General features: G+C 40.0%; 1 protein-coding gene across 1 annotated transcript in view; it reads left to right on the top strand.

Annotated features, from left to right (window-relative positions):
- PRTG (protogenin) overlaps nt 1-19,289 on the top strand; it is a 127,086-nt gene that overhangs the window by 80,955 nt on the left and 26,842 nt on the right. Inside the window, exons 12-13 of the mRNA XM_050799787.1 lie at nt 16,958-17,053; nt 18,368-18,554. Coding sequence (XP_050655744.1) covers nt 16,958-17,053; nt 18,368-18,554 — 283 coding nt within the window. The remainder of the gene's footprint in view (nt 1-16,957; nt 17,054-18,367; nt 18,555-19,289) is intronic.

Below are 19,289 nucleotides of genomic sequence, written 5' to 3'. Positions count from 1 at the left end.
GGGAGGGGACTTAGGCATACTCTGACCAGAAATTCCATTAATAGAGACCTGTCACAAGAAAATAATATTGAGGGCCAGGCGCAGTGGCTCACGCCTATAATCCCAGCACTTTGAGAAGCTGAGGTGGGCGGATCACGAGGTCAGGAGTTCGAGACCAGCCTGGCCAACATAGTGAAATGCCGTCTCTACTAAAAATACAAAACTTAGCCGGGCATTGTGGTGCGTGCACCTGTAGTCCCAGCTGCTTGGGAGGCTGAGGCAGGAGAATCGCTTGAACCCAGCAGGCAGAGGTTGCAGTGAGCCAAGATTGCACCACTGCACTCCAGCTTGGGCTACAGAGCAAGACTTCATCTCAAAAAATATATGTAATAATAATAATAATGTGCATGCACAAACATTTAACCTCAAGAGTGTTTAATATACAGGGTCCCTTATAATTGGAAAAGCTGGAGAAAACCTATATTTTTAGCTACTGAGATTTAATAAGCTATGGTACATTCATACAATTTGAATATAGTCTACAGCCATACCACCCTGAATGCTCCTGATGTCATCTGAATAAATACGGACATTGAAAGGAATGTTTTAGAAGAGAAATGACAGAAATAGTTCACAGTGTATTACATTTTAAAAGCAGGTTATAAAATACATAAATATTGAATATGTGTATGTATGGATAGTAAAGGGAATGAAAAGAAAATAGCAACCTAATGTTCACAGTGCTTATCTCCATGTGCTGGTATTAAGAACCTTTTATTTTTATTTCCTTTTGTTTGCTTGTCTGAATTTTATAAATTTTTCATAACAAATGTATTTGATTCTAATTTTTTAAAAAGTAATTTTAAATTGAATATACCTAGATGAAGATATTGGGACAAAGATAAATAAAGACTGGAAAATCAATGAAGCTAGGATTATGTTCTTTATCGCGTGCCATATGGTCTTATACTATTGCTAGAAATGGCCTATAAGTTTAGTTACTTACTTCCTTGCAGTCAGAACAAACTACAGTTAGCTATGGGACACAGGATATTTTAATTATCAGAAGAAGTTTGTAGTATACTAATTAAATTCCCAGGATACATTACCTCCAGAAAAACTCTTACGTTGAAATGGTTGAAGAATCTCTATGAATCATGTGTTGAAATCATTTTAACATATGCTTGATAATAAGGAAAGAAGATTCCTGTGGTATCTAGGATTATTAAGAAGTTATAAAGTTTTGGTTGACCTAGAGATATTAGTGGAGGAAACAAAACATTTTTTCTTAACTTTCACCTTTCTCCATCTGAATGGCCAAGTATGATGATTTTTAGTGTGTTCCCCTTTCTTGAATAGCTACATATCCTCTCTTTTTATAAAATGACCTTTATCTCAGAAGAAAAATCATGGCAATGGACCTCAATTGTGACCCCACAAAACAGTAGAAACTATGTTTAAAGCCTCCAATAACCTTAAGAAGTAAGGAGACACGCTTGTAAAAGGCCCATTTTTCTGTGCGTATCTCTGAGAAATTACAGTGATTGTTTTAATCATAGTAATTCTGTGTCCTCAGAGGGCTCAATTGTGTACTTACATGGCCTCATTCTTGGTATACTGTATTCTGGTGCTGTGTAGATTTTACAGATTGGCATTCTAGTATGATTCATTGGGAATTTAAAAAGAAATCTACATTTGCATACTTTATATTCAAAGTCCCAGGTAGTTCTAGAAATCTTACTAGAAGTCTGACAGCATGCTGGTATCTCTTCTTTTTATTGTCCTTAGTGTCAAACAAGTGATCAATATAAACATTTGTATATAGATAGATGGATATAACTTGATATAGATAAAAACAGATAAAATTGGCCACTAAGAAAATTATGCTGCTCTGGCCGGGCTCATGCCTGTAATCCCAGCACTTTGGGAGGCCGAGACAGGCGGATCACGAGGTCAGGAGATCGAGACCATCCTGGCTAACACGGTGAAACCCCGTCTCTGCTAAAAATACAAAATATTAACCGGGCGTAGTGGCGGGCACCTGTAGTCGCAGCTACTCAGGAGGCTGAGGCAGGAGAATGGCGTGAACCAGGAGGTGGAGGTTGCAGTGAGCCGAGATTGCGCCACTGCACTCCAGCCTGGGCGACAGAGTAAGACTCTGTCTCAAAAAAAAAAGAAAAAGAAAAATTATACTGCTCTGGGTTAGGAAAGCTTTTGAAGTCATGTCTCTCTTCAACAAGCAACCTAACAGATTATAGATTTTTTGTTTTTCCTTCATAAAATACCCTAGATTAAAGTCGTAATTTAACCTTTGTAGTATTCTCGTCAAAAATGTTTAGCCCGAATCTAATAAGAAACCGTCAGATAAGTCCAGATTGTGAGACATTCCACAAAACAGCTCAACTGGAAATGCCATCCTTGGGGAAGACAGGAAAAGAGCAGGAGACAGTTCTAGATGGAAACATGACGTGGAGTGTGTAATCCTGGATTTTTGTGGGGAAAAGCAGTTATAAATAATATTATTGGACAATTTTGGAAATTTAAATACAGACTATATATTAGACAAATGTTGCCATTGTTAAATTTGTTTGGTGTAATAATACTGTGTTTATGTTGAAGAACATTCCTCTTTAGGGGAAAACGTCACAGTATTTAGGTGTGATGTGAAGTGTCATGCTGATTCAATAAAAGAAAAGATGTGTATAAGTACACACAAAAAAGAATAGGAAATAAAGCAAATACATTGCAATGTCTAAAACTAATTTTAAAGGTTTAAAAATGCCCTGTACTCTTGTACTGACAATTTTTAGTCTGTAGCATCTCCAAATTAGATAATGAGTTTACAATGATTAGGCACTGAAAGGTTAAAACAACAGCACTTCTGAAGCAATTGCTTATAAAAAAAATTCTCTAGGAATGTGGGGATATTTAAAAGTTGTATCAGTCAGTATATATTATAAGTTTGTCTCTTAAGAAATTAAGGCACAGAAAATCAGTTTCTTATTCATACTGTCCAAAGCCCACTTGTTCATATTGTCCATAGTTCTTACTGTCTTATTCATACTGTCCAAAGCCCACTTGAGGAACTAAAGGCTGTTTCTGTAGCTGAGTGGATAATACAAAAATACTCTGAACTGAAATTATTTCCTTAAACAACTGAATAACTCATTCATGAAACGTTTGTAAACTGATATTTATAATAATATATTTCAGATTGAATATAAGAAACCTAGATCTGTTGAATGTTTTATTTATCGGAAAATCTTTTTGGTTTAATTGTATATGCTTAAATTGTTTGAGGTTCTCTGTCATATGTCTTGAAAACCATTTGAAGATATGTTGAATACCTTTCAGTACCTCTAAGCATCTTCAGTATCTTTTAATACCTGAAAAATTTCAGGTTGAATAGACTGTTTATAGCCAGTTAACACATTGATAATATGCAGCTGCTCAGATCTCAGAACTCCCAGAATTCTCTTATTTGCTAACATTAAAATCGATTTCCGAGTGATGCACTCAGTGAAGTTTACATAAGTTGTTGTAACATACTGTTTCTTGTGAGTTTTAAAGGAGGTGTATATAAATAATCAATCATGGTTTTATCACTGTGATTGATGAAGCCAATATTTTACCAGCTTGCATTTCCCACTTGAGAAGAAATTTAAGATTGGTTTCAAGCCATCTGCAGCTTTCTCATTTTGTAAGCTTGCTTTTCACTGCCGAGGGTTGAGATTTGAAGGGATGGTTATCAAACTACAGATGTTTTTGCAATGAAACTGTGCACCTCTGACCAAGTCACTGTGGTTCAGGAGATGATAGATGGTATTTTCATGTTGCTTCACAAAAGGGTCAAAATGGCATGGCAAGCCCACGACAGTGAAACGGAAAAATATTAGTCCTGGGAGGAAATTTATTTCATAGCTTCAGGGGAAGTTTGGTTGTCATGAATAGGCTCTCTCTGTCAGTCTATAAAAATATTGTTTGTAAGGCAATGATGTATGTGAGACAGACCGTGTATGTGTGTTGGCAGACAGAGCAGCTACTTAAACAAATGCTAAGCCAAGTACAGTAGCATGAGTCAAGTGTTCTACTTCGGATGCTTTTAGGGTAACGATTGTTTTTGATAGAAATGTCAACATCATCAAATTTATTTCATTTTCTGATGTAACAACTTTAAACTTCCTTTGTAAATTTTATACCTTCTTAATGATTCTGGGGTACGGCACACATACCGCTATTCTAACACACTTTTTTTGTTTTAGAATTATAAATTTTGTACTTATAATCAATGATCATTCCATTTTACTCACTTTTAAATTATTTGGGTATGTATATGTGGACATAGCCTTAATAGTATGGTTCATATACAACTACTATAAATTCTGGGACAGTGAAGCCACTGTCCTTTTGAAGTGTTCTTTTCTTTTTGTCTTCCCTAACCAAAGGAGATATCAACCCTCACTGTATTTCCATTAATTGGTAGTGCAGTGGGAGAGACTCATCTTACACAATTGGACCAGTGAGGTTCCTTTCTTCCACAGCGATTCACAAAAGGAAAGGCCTTCCATTAGAGAAGTACATAGGAGATCAAAAACCATGTTTGTGGGACCTTCCAGTCTCACTTTCGTATTAGTTTTTCAGTGTTTGAATGTAAATCAAATTCACTTATAGCAGAGTTCAAGTAGAAATCTTCAACTCTAAATATTTCTTATCTAGACATCCTAAGGGAATACATTTGTCAAAAAATAAAAAGTGTTTTTAAAATAATTTTTAAAAGCCTGATGGACAAATAAAATGAAATTACATGATCAAAAAAGAAATAACAGGATCAAAACATTAGTGAATACAACATAACTGGGAAAGGAAAGCCTTATGCTTCTGGAGTTTACAAAACAATCCCAGTCATTTGGGGCCAGGTGCAGTGGCTCACGCCTGTAATCCCAGCACTTTGGGAGGCTGAGGTGGGTGGATCACGAGGTCAGGAGATCGAGACCATCCTGGCCAACATGGTGAAACACCATCTCTACAAAAAAAAAAAATTTACAAAAAATTAGCCCTGCATGATAGCGGGCACCTGTAGTCCCAGCTACTCAGGAGGCTGAGGCAGGAGAATCTCATGAACCCGGGAGGCAGAGCTTGCAGTGAGCCGAGATTGCGCCACTACACTCCAGCCTGGGCAACAGAGCGAGACTCTGTCTCAAAAAAAAGAAAAAAAAAAATAGAAATTATTTGGCCGGGTGCAGTGGCTGATGCCTGTAATTCCAGCACTTTGGGAGGCTGAGGCCGGCGAGCAGATCACCTGAGGTCAGGAGTTCGAGACCAGCCTGGCTGACAGGGCAAAACGCTGTCTCTACTAAAAGTACAAAAGTTAGCTGGGCGTGGTGGGACATGCCTGTAATCCCAGCTACTCAGGAGGCTGAGGCAGGAGAATCACTTGAACCCAGGAGGCAGAGGTTGCAGTGAGCTGAGATGACGCCATTGCACTCCAGCCTGGGCAACAAAGAGGGAAACTGCATCAATAGGATATACTTATTTTGGTAGGAAACTGATTCTCAAATGTCACATACAAAGAACTTTCTTCTAAATTATTCTAAACTCAGTAGGAGAGGGGATGTTTTTACTGGGAGTGAGAGAGGTTATTTGTCTTAAGACCCTTCGGGGGGTGGGGGGCAAAACAAAAGAGTGTGTCATTTCAGGTTTAGATCAGTACTCTACCGGTCAGCTTCCATGAAAGCTGTATATAGAATACACAGGGGAAGTGTGAGAAGGGAAGGACTGACCACTCCATCTGCCGTTCTGTTTTACACTCAAATCTTCTATATATTATCATACGACAAATTTATAACATTTTGGCATAGTCATCATTAAAGAGAACTCCTTTAAATTTATAATGCAAACAAAGTGAAAAATGTTTCTGAGTAACAATCCCTTTTAGAGATTCAGTTTATAAATGGAGAATGAATTTTTAATCTAGGCTTAAAGTTTACCTTCTTTTAGCTAAAAACCTGTTTTTTTAAATCAGCATGACTAGTACGTTCATATAAGATATTATTTTAATCATCATGAATTCACATTTTCCATTCTAACACAAGTTTGATGATATGAGACAAAGAATTCTGTCTTAGAGATCTGCTCCCCTCATCTCGGTGTGATTTCAAGTGGAGAAACACTGTAGTCTTACATTTGCAAGACTTGAAGGCAGATCGCGTTGTTCAAATGTGATTTGTGTTTTTGTTACTGTGCTTACACATAGCATTTTAGCCTAGTGTTTCACTCGGCTTCCCTTTCCCACCCATCCCCCTTAGCGTTTTTCCTGCTCCTCTGCTGCTGGGCCAGACTTGAGCTGGCCCCAGATTCTATGTCAGAGGCCATGACCCAGGTGTCAGAGCAGTCCGTACCGCTGGCCTCTTCTCTGAATAATTATGGGAGGGGGGTATTGTGTCGAAGAGACAGGCTTGGGGGCAGTGCAGTCACCCTGGCTAGCCAGACCAAGGAGCTCTCCAGTTGGACTGCAGGGGAACAATGGGCCTGAAAAGGCTTACACAAAACCTTGTAGCACAAAAGATTAAATTAAAAATGGATATTTGGCTAGACATTAGGTTTCATCCTTCAGACTTTCACCTTTCTTTCTTATTCTGATAATTTCCTCCCTAAACATCTTGAGATTTCGCATATCCTGACCTTGTATCTGCATATTTTCCGATTGCTACCTACTTTTGCATATATATTCTAATTTGACAATTTTTAATGCTTTGAAGCTGTATTGATTGTGACACTTTGTTGCTGCTATAGCAAAGCTTTTCTATAGCAGCATTTTAAGTAAACAATTTAAAGTTATACATAGTCATCTTCAAATAGTGCTTTTTTATTTTCTTTATGCATTTTATTAGGCCACCCCAGCGTGTTCCTGTCTGTAAATTGAAAAGTGGCAGAGGGTAATCCTAAAGTAGATGTGATTGCTTTTCTTCCTTTGGTCGTAGGAGGATTTTTTCCCCCTACTTGAGAATTTCCACAGAAGGATGGGCAATAAAACTCTCTTAAGTCTTCACCAGAGCTGAATTTTAGAAATAGTGTTGGAGGTGGAGTCACTCCTGTGGGGGAAAAGTTTTCTCATGTTCTTGACCTCGGGTTTTCTCTTAATTTTATCTAACCCCGACCTGCTTGCTCTGACCTGGCTCTTTTCAAGGCTTCTGGAGCCTCGCAAACATACATCAGCTGAAAGCAACGAAGACCTATTTTCATGACCCAAAGATTATCTCTTATTATTGATCCACAGCGCAGTACTTTGAAATGATTGTTTTTTTTTATGCATTTTCCACGGAACAAACCTGTTAGTATTACAACAAAGAGTCCATAAAGTTTGAATGTGATGTCCATCGGTTTTACTATCTTAGTTCGTCTTCAGTCAGGCAGTGCTTACTCTTCATGGTATTGGGGGGAAGGTACGATGAAGCTTCCTACTCAGTGAGCGTGTTAGCTTTTGCCTTGGGTCTTAAAGTGGAAGAATAAAGCAATGGTCAAAAGCCAGCAGGATTGGAATTCTTGAATGTGTTCTCCTCAAAGTAAAATTTATTTACTACCTAATGTTTATATATCTCATTATTGTGCTTTTGTTCTACTGGGCATTTGAGTAGCTTGAATGTGTGTATTAATATCTCCCATTTATTCAGAGCCTGTAACCTAGCCTGTTTCAGAGATAACCAAGAAGTTGGAGGTGGGAGGGGAAGGGTTTCAAGCCACTTCATAGGAGAGGATGCCATTCTTTGGAATGTACTCCTTTACACATACTCTTACTATTTTGCTATCTGATTTCTCAAACATTAGTGATATAGGGCCCCTGTTTTACAAAATAGGCCCAAAAGCACACACTTGGAACTGAAGGACAACCCTCTGCCAAGCATGTCCTCTTCCAATTCTGTTGGTTGACCTGGGCTGGAAACTTTCACATGTTCTTTTCTTTTCTTTTTTTTGAGACTGATTCTCACTCTGTCACCCAGGCTGGAATGCAGTGGTGGGATCACTGCAACCTCTGCCTCCTGGGCTCAAGCAATCCTCACACCTAAGCGTACCAGGTAGCTGGGACTATAGGAATGCACTATCATGCCTAGCTAATTTCTGTATTTTTTGTAGGGACGGGGGTTTTGCTGTGTTGCCCAGGCTGGTCTCGAACTCCTGAGCTCAAGCCATCTGCCACCCGTGGCTTCCCAAAGTGCTGGGATTACAGGCATGAGCCACCAAGCTCAGCCACTTGATACTTTCTTACTCCTTAGTCTCTTCTCTCAACAGTTCCATTTAGTCACCTGCCTTCCATGTATATTTAATAAAGTCTACAGTGTCTCACTGGGCTCTCAAAGCTCTGTGTGATCTGTCCCCAGCCTCACTTTTCTGTGTGACCCTCCCCCATAAAATACCCTTTACTGCTGCAAATCTGAATTCCTCCCTGTGACTTCTCTCAGGGACAGTGTGCTCCTGTCTCCACACCTTTGCTCATACTCTCTTCCCTTGGCCTAGATCTCTTCTTCCCCATTCTTATTGTAGGATCAAGTTCTGCTCAATGCCACCCCCTTTGTGAAGCCCTGCCCACTCTCCAAAGTAAGTGGTAATTGTTCCCTCTTGTGAATGACTTTAACACGTCTCTTTTGCAGCAGTTATTCCTATCTTGCATGGTACTTACATTTATTTTTTTTTTTGTCTTAGCTCCCCTAATAGATTGTTATCTAAACAAATTTGAGAACACTGATAAATGTGTCAGCTTTCCAATTGTACAGATGAGGAAACTGAACTCCACCAGACTGAGCAACTTTCATAGCCACACAGCGTGTTAATCCAAGATTTATATCCAAATCTCCAAATTCCCAAACCAACTTTCTCCCCTAAACTTAGTCATTTAGCACTAAAAGACACCTATCAAGTACATGATGTTTTTTTCTAAACATTTTACAAGTATAAACTCATTTAATCCACATTTTATAGATGACAAAGCTTGATTCAAACCCCAAACCCAAGTAGTGTAGTTACGGAGTCTGTTGTTTAATTACTACACCACCATGCCCTTGTACATGAGAGAGAGCAGGGATTAGGAATCATAGAATGCTAATAGCAATTATATTATTACTATTTATTTATTTATTTATTTATTTATTTTTTGAGACTGAGTCTCACTCTGTCTCCCAGGCTGGAGTGCAGTGACGTAATCTCAGCTCACTTCAACCTCCACCTCCTAGTTTCAAGCGATTCTTGTGCCTCAGCCACCCAAATAGCTGGGATTCCTTTCTTTATGTGCTTACCACCACACCTAGCTAATTTTTGTATTTTTAGTAGAAACAGAGTTTCACCATGTTAGCTAGGCAGGTCTCTAACTCATGGCCTCAAGTGATCCACCCACCTTGGCCCCCCAAAGTGCTAGGATTACAGGTCTGAGCCACCGTGCCCTACCACTTTATATTTTATTAGTATATTATTATTGTTGTTATTATACTCAAGCCCTCTTTTAAAGCACTTCATGTGAATTATTTTCCCTCCCCCCACAGCTTCTTGAGATGGATGCTATTATCATTGTTATACCCATTTTACAGGTGATTGTAACCGAGGTACAGAGAGAAAAAATAACTTCCCCAAGTTTCATAGCAATGACCAAGCTAGTGTTGGAATTCCAGTCAGCCTGGGTTTAACATCCCAGCTCTTAACCACTGTGCTAGGCTGTCTCTTAGCTTCTTAGTAGCACTGAGTCATTAGGAAAGTTATCTTCTATTTGGCTCAGCATCCACTCGCTGTAGAGGACATTGAAGCAAAACTGATACAGAGGGTTTTTTTTTGTTGTGTTTTGTTTTTTGAGACGGAGTCTCACTCAGTCTGGAGTGCAGTGGCATGATCTCGGGTCTCTGCAACCTCCGCCTCCTGGGTTCAAGTGATTCTTCTGCCTCAACCTCCTGAGCAGCTGGGACTATAGGCACATACCACCATGCCTGGCTAATTTTTGTATTTTTAGTAGAGATGGAGTTTCACCATATTGGCCAGGCTGGTCTCAAACTCCTGACGTCATGATCTGCCCGCCTCTGCCTCCCAAAGTACTGGGATTACAGGTGTGAGCCACCGTGCCCGGCCAATACAAAGGTTTTTGAAGTTTATATGAAATATTTATATAATTCATATATAAATATTGAATAAGATAGCCCTTCTTTTTACTGCTATTTCATCAGGCCTTTCATTTGGTGAAACTTAAGCAATTGCCATAGTTCCTGCATAACTGTTTTGATTTGCTCATTCATCAGATACTCAGATACTAGATTTCAGCTGTTATCTGAATGTCTCCCACCTCCTTAATGCCTGGATGAGGGGGTCATCACTCTCCTAACTGGCACACGGATGCCATCTAGTGATGGAGAACAGAAATGCAAGTTTTTCAAGTACAATGCTGAACGAAGGGGTTTTTTGTGTGGTGTTTAGAAACATATTTCAGTGTAGGTTACTTAAGGTGTTACACGGAGATACAGTTAATGCACTATTATTGTTAGATCGTGTGCAGTTAGAATGGAATTAAGCAAGTTGTTGAGGAGTACAACTTTAAAAGATTTTGGCATTAGAGAGTCTCATTTTATAGGCCTTTGTCTTGTTCTGAGTGTGGTCATTGAGGATAAGAAACACCTCATTGTAAAAATGGGATATAATTATTATTAACAGATTGAATTAATTTTTGTTTCCATATGCTTGCTGTTTCTAATACTTGCCCTCAAACTCTTCCAGATTTCCCTTTAATGAAATGACTTACTGTTCTTCCACTAGGAAAGGAATTTATTAAGTTGTTTTCCAAAGCATTTATCATCATTAGGGCTGTTTCTTTGTTGGCAGATGAGAGATTATTAGATTAATATGGAAGATGTGGGTGAAGGTAGATATACCACTGGGAGGAATATATGCCATCTGACGTGGTTGCCAAAACAGCAAGCATTCTTAGTGGCCACAGACACAAAACACAGTTGTTTCAATAGTATATACAAGCCAACGCACACTTGGGAACCTTTGCCTGCCTGCTCTATACACCAGAGAATATTAGGGAGGACAGAGAGTGGTTAAACTCAGCTTTAGTATTTGCCAATTGTTAATTTGCCGATGTTCTGTTCTCTAGATCTTGTTTGTATGAACGAACGGAGATCTTTGATATTGATAAGCTTTCACAAAGTTGATTCCAAAATGTGATACGTTTGCCATACTTTTGATACTACCTTTTCTCCCAGGCACCTTTACTCACATGACAGCAATATAATATTTTGTGTTTACTAATTATAGGAGCTCTACAAAGTACTTCATAGGCATGATTTCATTTAATATTTTTAAAATCCCTATCAGAGAGGTCCTGTTAACATTTCCATCTTCCAAATCAAAATAAACGAGGCTTAGAAAAGTAAGAAACTTGCTCAAGTCTATACAACTGTCAGGGTTAAATAATACTTACAGATAGAATATTCATTTATCAGCCTGTCTTCTTTGGTAGATTGAAATTAAAAGCAAGATTTGCGTTGTTCTAGTCCTTGAGTCTCTCATGCAGTGCCTGACTTTTGGTAGGCTCTTGATAAATGTTTATTGATATCTGCGAACTCTTTCTTAGACAGCCAGACCTGGCTCTGACTGTTCCTTTTTTATTTTGAGACAGAGTTTCACTCTTGTCAACCAGACTGGAGTGCAATAGTGTGATATCGGCTCATGCAACTGCTGCCTCCTGGGTTCAAGCAGCTCTCCTGCCTCAGCCTCCCGAGTAGCTAGGATTGCAGGGACCCCCCATCATGCCCGGCTATTCCTTGTTTTTTTAGTGGAGATGGGGTTTCACCATATTGGCCGAGCTGGTCTCACGTGGTCCACCTGCCTCGGCCTCCCAAAGTGCTGGGATTACAGGTGTGAGCCACCACGCCCAGCCTAACTCTTCTTTATGTGACTAATAATCCAAGTAGAAGAGCTGGTGATGAGAATGAATCAGGTTGGAAGGAGGGTAAGACCAGTCCTAGAGCCAGCAGGGAAAAGATGGAGAGTACAGCCATAGCAGTGTGCCAGGAAGATGATCGTTTTAGGGCCAAAGGGTGACTCCCTACTAAAAGAACATTTGGCTAGGGACAGAATGTAAATGTAAGCTGACAGTCCAGAGCTGCACTGTTATGAATCAAATTTGTGTTAGATTAATTTGAGCTTTCTTTCCTAACCCTTTGTCTTTATATATTGCTAAAGCTTTAAGCAAGTTTAACCCTAAATTCAAGTATTACCCATTTGAGCCATCACCCCAGGACCATTAAGAATTGAGGAGTGAGGCCGGGCGCGATGGGCTCACGCCTGTAATCCCAGCACTTTGGGACACCAAGGCGCATGAATCACAAGGTCAGGAGATCGAGACCATCCTGGCCAACATGGTGAAACCCCGTCTCTACTAAAATACAAAAAAAAAAAATTAGCCAGGCATGGTGGTGCACGCCTGTAGTCCCAGCTGCTTAGGAGGCTGGGGCAGGGGAATTACTTGAACCTGGGAGGCAGAGGTGGCCGTGAGCCGGGATCGCACCACTGCACTCCAGCCTGGCGACAGAGCAAGACTGTGTCTCAAACAAAAAAAAAAAAATTGAGGAGTCATTTTTTACGCTCCTTTTGTTGAGTTTTGAATAAACTAGAACCAACTTCTCCCTGTCTTCCCTTTCTCCTCCTTCCCTTGCTGGGCTTTGAGGAGGCCTGCAGTATTTGTGGCTGTTCTTTCTAACTCTACTTTCTCCCCAAAACCACATAGCCTAAGTCTGCTGAGTCTCATGTAACCAAGCACCACAGACGTGGCAGTGCTTAACACAAGAAGGGCTGTAACAGGCCTTGGGACTCGTTCCCTGTGGCATTTTAAGGTGTTGGCCCTGGTCTCTGCTTTGTCCCTTAGGCGTCGGAGGGTCTTTGCAGAACTGTGAAGTTTTAGGACTTGACTTTTGCTACTTATGCTGAGGTTCATTCTTAGTGTATTTACGTGTATTTAGCATATTGGTCCTAAACTTTGCTTTTCACCCTGTATCCTTAATTCTGTTAATGCTGTAGCTATTCTGTTTTCTTTTTTAGCTGATCATTGTTACTGCCTGGTAGTGCTCATCTTAACACTATTTGAGGGCTCTGGTCCCTACTTCCACTCTTAAATTTACAAACACGAAGTCACATTTCTGAAAAATTAATGAACAAGAATGAACCAGGATATTCCAGGGTCTCTGGATTAACAAACCAAAATAATAATATGACTAGATTTTGAGACTGGAGACAAATTTCTTAAAGCTAAAAAGGAAGGTGTGGTAAATCCACATTGTCCACTGCTCAGCTTTGCCCCTAACCTGGTAATTTATTCTGTTTTTTGATTTGTGTGTGTGTGTGTGTGTGTTTTAAACTTTTCTATTTGGATAGAAAGGATCTTGTACGCCTGATATAACCTGGGAAGGAACCTGGTCCTTGAGACAGTGACTCCCTGATGATTTCCAAATAGGAGACCGGGAGCTGCTCCTCCTTTCATGGGGCTTCTGTGAGTCTGTCCTGAGTGGGCAGTAGCCAAGTGCTTGGGGCATTAAAAGAGCAACTTGTTCTCTTATCTCTTTGGGTTGGGACACATTAGGTGTTTCTGTCTGACCAACAAAAAAGTTTAATTCTGGGTTTAAAATTTAGTATAAGAAGTTTATTTTTTAAAAAGGAAGAAGGAGGCTGGGCGTGGTGGCTCAAGCCTGTAATCCCAGCACTTTGGGAGGCTGAGACGGGCGGATCACGAGGTCAGGAGATCGAGACCATCCTGGCTAACACGGTGAAACCCCGTCTCTACTAAAAATACAAGAAAATTAGCCGGGCGAGGTGGCGGGCGCCTGTAGTCCCAGCTACTCGGGAGGCTGAGGCAGGAGAATGGCGTGAACCCGGGTGGGGTGGAGCTTGCAGTGAGCCGAGATCGCGCCAGTGCACTCCAGCCTGGGGCACAGAGCAAGACTCCATCTCAAAAATAAATAAATAAATAAATAAATAAATAAATAAAAAGGAAGAAGGGAAAACTTGAAGAATCCATTTTAGGGCTAACAAATGGAACCATTCCAGAGATGTATTCATGCAGTGTTGATTGAAGTTGTTTGCACAGTAGAAAAAAGATTAATCTCTCCACCTGTACTCATAACCCTCATCAAAATGAGCTTTCTCTGTGAAATAGCTGTATTCATATCTGGCCCCCTGTGGAGAACATGAGCTACTTTGAGGGCAAATCTATCCTATCCTTCCTTTTCTGTATCTCCTGTATTCTGGTATAATACCTTTATATTCTGGAGCCTTTCCTAAAGACACTCTTCTAATTGAGTAGAGACAGAATAAAGTATTTTTCAGCTGGGCATGTTGGCTCACACCTGTAATCCCAGCACTTTGTGAGGCCAAGGTAGGTGGATTGTTGAGGCTAGGAGTTTAAGACCAGCCTGACCAACATGGGGAAATTAGCCAGGTGTGTGCCTTAGTATATGCCTGTAGTCCCAGCTACTTGGCGGGGCTAAGGTAGGAGGATCACCCGAGCCCAGGGAAGTGAAGGCTGCAATGAGTCATGATCGCACCACTGTCATCCAGCCTGGGCAGCAGAGTGAGAACCAGTGTCCAAAAAGAAAAAAAATCATTATTATTAGGAGACAAGCTTCTTTTGACAGAGGCACAGGTGTTTGTGTAAATTTAGAGACCCTGTACTTTGTCACGGAAATAACAAGTTCTTGGTTCAGCTTCATGCATATTGGACACTCTCCTTAACACCTTTGAAGGCCTGCTGCAGTGGCTCATTCCTGTACTCCCAGCACTTCGGGAGGCCAAGGCGGGCAGATCGCTTGAGTACAGGAGTTGGAGACCAGCCTGGGCAATATGGTAAGACTTCATCTCTACCCAAAATGCCAGGTGTGGCAGTGTGTGCCTGTAGTCTCAGCTACTTAAGAGGCTGAGGTGGGAGGATCATCTGAGCTCGGGAGTTTGAGGCTGCAGTGAGCTGTAATTGCACCACTGCCCTCCAGCCTGGGCAGCAGAGTAAGACCCTCTCTCAGAAAACAAACAAAAGAAACCTTGGTATCACAGCTTACACATAAAATGGGCATAACATCTACCTTATGGCGTTTTCTGATAGTCAAATGAGATGATGTATCCAAAAGACATTTTCTATAGGATGGTCAAATGCTAGATGAGTCTTCTTACCTCTATCCAGAAAGGTTAGAAGTTTTCTAAGTCTCAGAAATTTTTCATCTTGTAGTTTTTTGAAAAGAGAAATGGAAATGAAAATATTTTGGAAAATTCTTTCAATGAATTTTAATATTAAATATTAGAAAATACCCGTTTCTAAAATACTTATACAAACATATTACTTTGGAGAGTTTTATAAACTTTATATTTTATTTTGGGATTTTATTTAGTTGGTTTATTTTAGAGATGGGGCCTTGTTCTGTTGCCCATGCTGGAGCACAGTAGCACAGTCATAACTCACCACAGCCTCCAACTTCTGGGCTCAACTGGTCCTCCTGGTGCAACCTCCTGAGCAGCTGGGACTATGGCATGTACTACCGCACCAAGCTAATTTTTATTTTATGTTTTATAGAGATGTGATCTTGCTGTATTGCCCAGGCTAGTCTTGAACTCCTGTCCTCAACTTCCCAAAGTGCTGGGGTTACAGGTGTGAGTTACTGCATCCAGCCTCTATTTTTAGATTTTTAAATGTTTGGATTCACTCTAGAATTATTTTTAACCTTTAATTTCACGTCGTTTTCCGGATTGGTTATATCTGTTAAGGATTATTGTTTTTCCTTATGAAATGTTGAATTTATTTGTGTGGTTTTTTTTTTATTTAGAGAAGTATAATAGAGACATATATTATTTTTCAGTTGTACCCTCTTTTTTTTTGAGACCGAGTTTCGCTCTGTCACCCAGGCTGGAGTGCAGTGGCACAATATTGGCTCACAGCAACCTCCGCCTTCCAGGTTCAAACGATTCTCTTGTCTTAGCCTTCTCAAGTAGCTGGGATTACAGGCATGTGCCATCACGTCTGGCTAATTTTTGTATTTTTAGTAGAGATGGGGTTTCACCATGTTGGCAAGGCTCGTCTCGAACTCCCAACCTCGGGTGATCCACCCGCCTTGGCCTCCCAAAGTGCTGGGATTTCAGGCATGAGCTATCACGCCCAGCCTGAGTTGTATATTTTTGCCCTGAGCAAGTATTCTGTATTTAAATGTCATCATAAACAGTTAACTTAAATGTGTTTTTATTATTGAACTTTTTGATTATTTTTTAAATTATGTAAGTTAAAATATATAACTATTTTTTCAAAGCCTTTAAAAAAGTGTTTTAATGTGCATTGGATGGACTTTAGTTTTAGTATTGTGATAGTTAACAAACACCAGTAGAGGGAGCTCCAACTCATCTTTCTTGGTGAAGTTCGCACTTGAGAATGTAGGTTTGTAGAAAGAAAGGACACATTTAAACTTAAAACTTAAGCAAAACATGGTTATATAAATTTTCAGAGGTACTAAAGAATGAGAATTGTAATTTTCTTTAGCTTTTTGGAATAAAACAATCTCAGTTGGATTTCCATACTTTGAAGTAAATAGCCCTCAAATATAACTGCCTAAACAAAAAACTTCTACAATGTAATCTCTTGCAAATGATCCATCAAGCAACCCAAGGCTTTTAAAATCAAGAATCTATCTGCCAGTTAAAGAAGAGGAGGAGGAAGAGGAGAGAAAGGAAAACAACGGTAGTGTTATTGTTTGAAATTAGATTAAGGAAAGTAAAATTGTAAATTATTGGTAGATGGGTCACAATAGCAGTGTCATATGAAGGTGAATTGCTGAGTCATTGAGCCGTAATTTTATATTACTGAGAACTTTTATGCATTCAGAAGATTTTTGAACCAAAATCTGTAAAAGCTTCGTTCAGAACCTTTGCTCAGATCTAAAGACCTGGTCCTAATTATTTCCTATTGGTTTCTTTATAGACCCCAGAAGAAAATACCATGTGAGGCTCCTGGCTTACAACAACGTGGAAGATGGCTATCAGGCAGATCAGACCGTCAGCACTCCAGGATGTGTGTGTAAGTGAAAGCCGTGGCCGTTTGTTTTACTATGGCTCACACTGTTCTTTCTCCTCCTCCTCCTTTAAGTACAGTCTCACTACTCCTTGGAAGCCTTGGTGGCTTAATTACTTTATATCTTCTGTGCTGAGTAGCATAGTTTTTTTGTTTTCTTTTTTTGTTGTTGTTGTTGTTTTTTGTTTGTTTGTTGCCTCCCGGGTTCAAGCGATTCTCCTGCCTCAGCCTCTCTAATAGCTGGGACTACAGGCACCACCACCACACCTGGGTTTTTTTTTTGTTTTTTTTGTTTTTGTATTTTTAGTAGAGACAGGGTTTCACCATGATGGCCAGGCTCGTCTCGAATTCCTGACCTCAAGTGATCCACCCCTTGGCCTCCCAAAGTGCTGGGATTACAGATGTGAGCCACCGCGGCCTGGCCGAAGTATCTTAAACAAATAGGTGCTCAGTAAATATTTAAGATATATTGAATTATAAGTCCTATTTTCATGTTGCATACAGAGGACTATTAGACATTTAACTGAGGAAAATAACCACTGAATATCTACATACTGAATTTTTTAAAGTCTGCTTTTCCCTCGAGGCTGTTTCTCTCCACTTGCTGTTCCCTTGTACTGCTCTTGAGAAGGATGTTCTAGTTTTAAGTCCCCCACTGATTTTCTTGGTGTCTTTGGCTAGTAGCCTGACTTCTCTGTGCTTCTGCTTTCCAATCTGTTAAGTATCAGTAATGTAGTCACACACAGCAGAATGACATTTCCCTCAACAGTGGACCACATATGTGACAGTGGTCCCATAAGATTATAATGGTGGTGAAAAATTCCTATCACCTATGACATTGCTGTTACAATCTCATAGAGCAACCTGTTACCATTTCTCTGTTTGGATATGTTTGAAAACACAAATACCATTGTGTTACAGTTGCCCACAGTATTTAGTACAACATGCTATACAGTTTTATAGCTATGGGTAATAGGCTATAACATAATGCCCAGGTGTGCAGTAGGCTATACCATCTAGGTTTGTGTAAGTGCACTCTCTGATGTCCACACAATGATGAAATCACCTAATGAAAAACCTAACACGTTTCTTAGAATGTGTCCCTGTTGTTTAGTGATGCATGACTGTTTTTGACTTCTTAGTTAACTCACGGAAGAGCTGTTTAGGTTTGGATGATATATCTCCAGATCACTATGTGTCTCTGGTGGAAGAAAGACCTAAAATCTACTTATAGGGTGGGATATTATTATTTTACCATTTTACCACTTTCTATGTTAAATGTTATGTCGTATCGTAAATTAACATTGTTTTTCTCAATAGCTGTTCGTGATCGCATGGTCCCTCCTCCACCACCACCCCACCATCTCTATGCGAAGGCTAACACCTCATCTTCCATCTTCCTGCACTGGAGGAGGCCTGCATTCACCACTGCACAAATCATTAACTACACCATCCGCTGTAATCCTGTTGGCCTGCAGAATGCTTCTTTGGTTCTGTACCTTCAAACGTATGTAGCTCCTATTAATGGTTATTTTCTTTGCTTACCTCCCCACGCCCCCCTCCAACTCATACTTCTTACCATCTTGGGCCCAGCTTGGGCTTCACCTGTAAGCATTTGTTTCAGGACTTAAGTTATTTATGAAGTGGCTGGGAGTTTTGCATCCTTACCATATTCTGAAAACTGTACTTTTTGACATTTAATTTATATAAGTGATTTTTAAATTTTCCTTGCCTCGTGCAACAAGATTAGGCAAGAAGCTATTATTACTCTCAAGTGACTAAACTTAGCACGTTTAAAGAAAGAAAGGAGACTGTTTTCATGCTGGCAGTCAAAAAGTAGAGCCAGTTGTCATTTTGTTTCTAGGTTAGAGTTAGAAAGATGCCCATCACGGTGCTCTAAAACAATGATTTTTGGGAGGCTGAGGTGGGAGGATTGCTTAAGTCAGAAGTTTAAGATCAGCCCGGACAACATAGCCAGATCCCATCTCTACAAAAAAATTTTTTTTCGAATCAGCCAGGCATGGTGATGCATGCCTATAATCCTAGCTACTTGGGAAGCTAATGCAGGAGGATTGCTTGTGCTCAGGAGATGCAGGCTGCAGTGAGCTATGATCCCACTACTGCACTGTAGCCTGAACCACAGAGCAAGACCTCGTCATGAATGAATAAATGAATGAATGAATGATTTGACTTCCAGTATTTCAGAGGAAATCCCTTTGTATTGGGACATTTCGAGTTTGCT

Source organism: Macaca thibetana, chromosome 7 (assembly GCF_024542745.1).
Source record: "Macaca thibetana thibetana isolate TM-01 chromosome 7, ASM2454274v1, whole genome shotgun sequence".
NCBI lineage: Eukaryota > Metazoa > Chordata > Mammalia > Primates > Cercopithecidae > Macaca > Macaca thibetana.
The sequence above is the reverse complement of the archived record's forward strand: the minus strand, read 5'-3'. Positions and strand labels throughout refer to the sequence as shown.